This window comes from Numida meleagris, chromosome 16 (genome assembly GCF_002078875.1).
Source record: "Numida meleagris isolate 19003 breed g44 Domestic line chromosome 16, NumMel1.0, whole genome shotgun sequence".
NCBI classification, from domain to species: Eukaryota; Metazoa; Chordata; class Aves; order Galliformes; family Numididae; genus Numida; species Numida meleagris.
This window is the reverse complement of record NC_034424.1, coordinates 9,869,072-9,876,349: the sequence shown is the minus strand read 5'-3', so window position 1 is coordinate 9,876,349 and position 7,278 is coordinate 9,869,072. Positions and strand designations below refer to the sequence as shown.

At 49.1% G+C, this 7,278-nt stretch overlaps 1 protein-coding gene across 4 annotated transcripts in view; it reads right to left on the bottom strand.

Annotated features, from left to right (window-relative positions):
* Positions 1-7,278, bottom strand: part of MVB12B (multivesicular body subunit 12B) — a 50,061-nt gene that overhangs the window by 4,894 nt on the left and 37,889 nt on the right. For all 4 annotated transcript variants that reach the window (XM_021413690.1, XM_021413687.1, XM_021413688.1 and 1 more), the window contains 2 exons: positions 3,817-3,872; positions 2,110-2,169 (listed from right to left, as the gene is read on the bottom strand). In XM_021413690.1, coding sequence (XP_021269365.1) covers positions 2,110-2,169; positions 3,817-3,872 — 116 coding nt within the window. The remainder of the gene's footprint in view (positions 1-2,109; positions 2,170-3,816; positions 3,873-7,278) is intronic.

Sequence of the window (7,278 nt, the reverse complement as noted above, 5' to 3'; positions counted from 1 at the left end):
CGAGCGGGAGCCGCACCGGGAGCCCCAGCGCCCGGCCTCGACTGCGGGCGGAGCGGGAGTCGAGCCGCGCGGTGCAGCGAGGCGCTGCGGCACTAGGGGGTGCTCGGCGACCGCTCCCGGGCTGCGCCGCAGTTGCCTCCCGCCCTCCTCCGCGTCACGGTTAACGCGCAGCGCGACGGGAATCGGCGCTGCCAAGGTAACCGCGGTGCGACCGCGCGGAGCTTCCATTTTGTCCGAACGACACCGAGCGCTGCGCGTCTCCTGCTGCCAGCTGCAAGCAGGACGTGTCACCGAGCCGTTTTCTTCGAGACCGCCTTTTAATTGGCAAGCATGTCTTCATTAATTGCACCTCAATGTCATGATGTCACAGCCAGCAGCACCACCCCGAGCTACAGAAGCAATAAGCCTCATTTTTCAACATACAAACACATAAAGATGTCAGCTCAAACTGTTTACTAATTAACACTTAAAAAGACACAAATTAGATATGCGTGGCTAAGAGCAATTATAATCAAGACGAATTTCTCTAGTCATTTGGGAACTGAAAAAAATGCCTAATTGCTGGAACCAATGTTTTAAAAACTGAAATCATGCCAGTTAGCAAATATGTTCATTTAAAGAACATTTCATGTGACTGCACTCTGGAGAATTGACTACAAACATGAGAACAAGGAAAAATATTTCTGTATAAAATTAAAATTTTAAGCTCCTTTGGATTTACAACTTCTTCATTAAATATATTTGCGAAGAGCAGCCTATGAAAACTTGTAGCAATTAAGTGGTTAAATGGACAGCCTTCCTTGTCAGCTTAAACAGAATGATTAATATTAGATGCACACTTCACTAATTAGACTCCAGACTTTCAGCTCCACGCTGAGCTAACAAGGAAGACTCATTCTGAGAGCCGAGGCCTGCAGCAGCCCGAGCAGCACAGGCCCACACAGCCCAACCTGCTGCAGCCCTGCTGCTGGAGCTGTGCAACCTGTCCTGGTGCTGCACCACGTGCAGCCAGCCTGGCCTGCCTCAACACTCACACAGGAAGTTTCCCTGCCTGGGACATGAGGACCTGCAGGCGCAACTTGCTGCAGTCCTGCAAGGAGACGGCAGCGATGCTGCAGGGGCTTGTGCTCCTCACTGCCATGCATCCATTGAACTGCCCCTAGACAAACTGTGCCCTCATCTTAAAACCAAGCATCTTCACCCTCTGCTCCCACTGGACTTCACCATTTCCTCACACGCTCCCCGGCACACGGCCGTGCAGCTCCTGGGCCTGGTACAGCAAGAGGCTGACTCCAGATATAACCTGAGTGTGCAGAACAGGACTGGCACCTATTTTCCCTGATTTTCCTGAAAGGGCAGGGTCCTTTCATTTGGCTCGCTGTGCAGCTTGGAGGATGGGTGCATACATGCACAAATGTGGCGACAGAGAACAATAACTCTTGGAATTCTCTGGGAATATTTTTTGCAAGGCATCTAGCTCCAGGGAAAACATTCTTGCTGCTTTGGAAATCCAGAAGATTTGCTGTAATGGTGCTATTGCTTGCAAGGGAAATAAAGCCATGCAGAAATTCACAATATTTATATGTGCAGCTATCTATGTGCAGACAAGATACTTCATCAAGGAATATGGGCTGCATAATTAGACTTTTCATTACTCTGAAAAATACATAGCCTGCAATGGATCAGGAGGGTGTGAGGAAACCCGGCAGGTGCCAGCCCCTCTGCCCACAGCCTCCCACTACAGCTGGTACCAGCACGCACACTCTGCCTTTAACCCTGGCGGTGTGCACGACAGAGGTGTTTGTGACCAAGGATGCACAAAGGCAATACATTTTGATAATAAGAAAGAAAGGTTAAGTAAGAGAGACATCTGGAACTAAATGAAGGGTAGCAGACTTTGCCACTAGATTCAACGCCTAAAGCTTCTTCACAAGGCACAAATCACAGATGTCTCTAATTCTACACTTAACTATTTGACTCAACATTGACTTCATCCACCAGCAGTGACTTGGGAAAGGCAAGAGACCTTTGCCACATGCCAGAGGATCTTGCAACCAAATAAGCACAGATCTCATACAGCTTTTGCTCAGTGCATGGCTGGGTACCTACCTCCTTCTCAATTTCTGCAAGGGTTTTGATTGTGATGCCCAAGAGATCAACTGGCTGCATCTGTGGGAAAAAAAAAGAAACGAATGTCCAATTTAGTTTTTTTTTCTGTTGTTTCGTTTTCATTTTGTTTAAAGTCAGCAAATATTCTATCACCAGAGATTTAAAGGCACCATCTGTAAACACATGCATAATCCTATTTCTCAGTGCACCACAAGAGTGAAGAAGCAGAAGCTGGTTTAGGGATAACAGCTCTAATGCCTTTCTCCCTAAATGGGGACAGCTGACACTTATCACCGTGTCGCTTCAGATGGGTCAACCTTCAGCCACCTTGCCACCCTAGGCATGTGCCCAGCAGTACCCACAGACTTTGCTTGGCCGCAGCACGCAGGTGTGAGTGGCCTGGGCAGGGAAAGCCACGATCAAACTGACCATATGGTGGCAATGGTGTCTAAAGGATCTGAAGGGAGGATTAGCACGACCTAATCTCTCTGCATTTGTCCTCGCAGCAGGGGACTCAGCTTTCTGGGAATAACGGCCCATAAACAACCCTTGCAGAGAGCAATGGCTGTGAAAAACCGCATCCGGCTGCACACACAGGTTGTGTCAGCGAGAAAAAGGATGCACGAAGCAGGAGCATGGTGGGAAAAATCAGACACAGCTGACGGCTCTGCATTTGCTGTAACAGCTTCTCATAAATTGACTTTAAAAGAGATACTGTTTTAGTGATTAGATGGATTAGGGAACTGCTAATGGGGATGCAGGACCTCTGAGCTCCAGACCAACTCCAGTCAGCACTGTGGGGCTGCCGTGACCTGCAGGACCTAAATGTGCTGCGCGTGGGGACACCCCGGCTCTGCTGCTGCGCTGCGTGTGGGGGCCTCTCTGCTCTGCCGCTGTGCCAAAGATGCCTTGACTTACATAATCTCTCAAGCTAGAGGGCAACATGAATACTAAAATCATTTTTCTATTGCTGTTCCTGTTCCTGGCGCCCCACAGAGGTCCAGCTGCGGTGTCATTAGGACTCAAGCACCTCTCTAAACTTTCCAGGCTGGAATTGGTAAACACATGGCACAGCTTCACCTCGGAATTGGATTTCTGCCAGCGTAGCCATGGCAACCCTGCTATCTCAGGTCAGCCGCAGCTCCTCAGCTCCATGTGCAGCCCACCATCCTTCAACAGCTCTGGAAGGCCTGGGTGATGCCAACTGCACTTGGTTTTAGGGCAGAGGAAGTGGCGGTGCTCCCCTGCTGTCAAGGTGCTTGGGGCATCGCGCCTCAGGTGAGGCAGTGGGAGCCTGGCCTGGCCGTGAGCACAGGGCCTGACCTGGCATCGCGCTGCTACCGCTGACCTGAGCTTCTGGGGTGCACAATGGAACCTGTGAGGCTGAATTCTACAATGCTGCCTCAATGGCAAAATAAATGTGGTAGACATGTGTATTTGCAGCTTTCTTTAAAATCTCTAATAAGAAATTAAAGGTCTTTCCAGTGCCCAGAGTCACACTGCCACTCCCATTTTAATGGTGTTAAACCTTCCTCTCCTGGGCGAAGTCAGATTCTGTGAAGATCTGGCCCCAAGCTGCTCGTGCCCTACAGCTCGGCAAGGTATGGGTTCAGCTCCCAGAAGCAGGCAGTTTGTGTTGATGCCTTGTGACCACTCCTCACGAGCAGAAGAACTATGGACATGGGAAGAAGAATGAAGACAACTCACCCCTTCAGGAGCGCAGGCAAACTTCTCTGAGATCATGAAAGGCACTCCATCCATTGCTGTAAGGGACAAAACAAGCAGAGATGTTACTTTTCCAGCTCACTTCTGATGTGCAGCTTCACGCTCACAAGAACATAGCACGTGTACATAGCAATGACATCTGACCGATGCTCCATGGAAGTTACTGCCAATCATTTCTCCCTCCAATCTCCCAGCAGTTTCTCTCCATTCAAGACACAGCTGAGTTAGTCCCTATGAAGTCAGGAGCTCGATGAACCTTCCCTGCTCTACCCACACATAATTTCATGGTCTCAGTTTTAAGTCTGCTTCCAACTTGGTCTGGCTGCCAAAAACAGGATGGTGTTTGCAACGCAAAACAAACACTCTAAAAGGACAGAGATTTATTTACCACTACGATAGAGAACAATCTGAGCTAATTTGGTGTCCTAACAAGAGGAAAAGGAAAATACCTGGTTCAGGTAACTTTCACCTTCCAAATGCAAAGCTGTAATTACTGCTACGTGCGCAGAACTACTGCCAGCCCATCCTCTCACCCAGCTGCCACTGCTGGAGACTCAGCAGCAAGAAACAAAGCTCAAACAAAATGCGAACGGCCTCTGGAGGACAGAAACCAGTGAAGTAGAGGACAGGCGCAAGGACATGTCCCTGTGCCAGGCACTCTCCGCAGCACCACCTTAATGATATTAAGAGGATTTTTTCTATTTTAATGTCTTGTATATTCTTCTCTGATAATGCAAGGATGCTCAGTGTTCTTGTCTTGTTATCGCCACCTTGGAAACTTCACAGAAATCCTCCCACAAGATATGTCAGTACAAGTGAGCCACTTATTTCTGAAGCATGTATCTCAGCAATTTCCACACAAGACTGAAAAGGGCACATTTCTAAGGCAGAGTGCAGCCCCAGACACACACGCTTTGTGTCAGCTACACCTTTAAATTTCAGCTCTTAAGGAAATAAAAACTTCAACCAGAGCAAGTTTAACCCCTGAAATGCCTGCCATTAATCCTCAAATAGAGTCTTCTTTCACAAAGCATCTGCACCCCTGAAGCCTGATCTCCCCGCTTACTCTTTCCTAACTGCCATCAGCACCAGTGAGTTATCACGTTAGTGATTTAATGAGTCATTTAAGAATACTTAGCATCTTACACTCTATTTTTGACTTAAAGAGCCAAACCAAACCAAACAAAAAAAAAAAACCAGCACTCCACTGAGATCATTTCATTACCAAAGGTGTTAGGTGGCAGCCATGGTGTTTCATGAAACAAAAGGAAACAGATGAAAACCAGCGCCACAAAACCCTGGAAAGTTTTGAACCTGAAAGACCATCTGCATCCGTTACCCCATCAGGAGCTGCTTTGATCACTCACATGCTGGTGTTTGTGCGGCAATCTGCGGGATCAGCCCCGGTGCATTGCAGGCCGCACCACCGTGCAAGGAGCAGCTGAACGTGGGACGTGCCAAGGGCCCAGCAGCACAATTAGCACTCTCCCAAACAAACGAGCTTCAACAGAGCTGTAATTAAGCAGGCCTGTAATTAAGTATATGCCCTTTATCCTAACGATCATACTTAAAAATGGCATGATGCACGGAAGCGTGTTATTAATGCCGCAGTCCCAAAGCACAGGGAGTGTGCATAGGAGCTGGCGTGGCAGGCCCATCACACTACAGGGAAAAAGCAGAAGGCAACAAGCTCGCTCAGCAGCTCTGCACAGCCGCGCAGGAGTCACGGCACCTACACATGCTGTGCCGCGGCGGGCCGAGCGACTCCTGGTGCTGCACAGTGTGCCCGTGGCCTGGCCGCCGGGCTGAGTGCGTCAGGCGCACAGCGCATGCAATGCCGCGCCGGCCTCGCGTGGCTGCAGCCATGTCGAGGCTCCAAGCTGCCACAGTGGGCAGAGCCCAGCCATACGCTCCTATGCTGGAGTAGGCAGCGGAGGAGAGGGCCTGCCAAGAACCGCGGCACCGTGCCCGGATGGCTTCTTCCCTCCATGGAATTACATCTGCAACAGATCAGGGAGCTGCCTGCACCGCTCTCAAAACCAGAAAAAAACAGACAGGGATCTCAGAAAGAAAAATGTCAGCACCGTTTACTGTCTGAGGAACAGCTCCTCCCTGAAGGTCACAACCAATTAGCTCGTCTGCTGGAATGAGACGAGTGTCAAGAGGAGCCCACAGCCAGAAGTGCTGAGACCGAACTCCGGAGGAGGCCATCTTCCCACCGCGCGGCCGAACGGGGACATCGCGCGGGGACATGGGGCTGCACGCCCCACAGCTTCTTCCCAGCTCCCACGGCCTCCACAGGGCACGCGCCGAGCCGCTCTGTAAACATGAGTTGTTAGCTCACTTCAAAACTCTCCCTGCGCCACGAAGAGCACTGTCATCCCACTGCGAGCACACGATAGATGCCGCCTTCTGTGCTGCAGACTCCAACTAAATCGCGGTTGTCAAATTAGTAATTCATCTTTCTAGAATAACTATATTTTTAGCAAAGCTACCAGATTTAAATAATCAGACCTGCCAATGCTACCCTCATTTAAACATGCTGACGAACTTTCACAGGCAGCATCAGTTAACATAATGAGTTTCTGGATGACAAAGAACTTCAGACTGTAGTTCTCTACACTACTCGGCGTAATAAGCACTTGTTCTTTTCTACAATGTGCACATGAAAGAGGAATCTAAATAATAATTGCTGTAATTATCTTGAAAAATATGTGGTGATTAATGGTGATTATGAAAATCTGTATCATTGTTCATTGAAATATCCAATGATCAGATGCCTTCTTGAAGCAGCCGTCGCCGAAGGCCGTGCAGCACGAGCGGCCACGCGCAGCCGTCCCAGTGCCCAACGCGACACGCCATCGCCATGTAAGGCACCAAGTTCAACCTGTTATTTATGCAAATAATTAATTACTATCGAATCCAACTAGCAGTTTGTCATGACACATTAATGACTTGATAGACTTCTATGAACTAGTGAACACAGGACAGCGGAGTGCTTTTATCGTCATTTAATTTAAAAACGATCCTGTGTGAAATTATCTAGTCGTGAGTGATGGAAGCATAAAGAACAGACTCAGCAAAGCTTCTTTTGGATCATTGCTTTATTAATGGTAACGTCAGGGAAATGAAAAATGCTAACATTGTCATATTTAGCTCCTGGGTGCAGACGAATAGCTGCGGTGGTGCTCGGTGTGCACACTGCGGCAGTGCCAGTTCCTCACACCGCAGCCGCGGGGACACGGCCACAGACCTCCAACCCCCCCTCCTGGGAAGGAACAGCTGCTCCGCGCTCACATCCTCCCTGTGCACCTCTGTACCTTTGGCCATCCTCACAGCTGTTTCTGCACTGTCTTTTACACTTGAATTTTCATTCACTGATCTTAAAAATATTTAAATAACCGAATCCCCTCCAAAATGTTTCCCCGCACTGCACTGAAAATT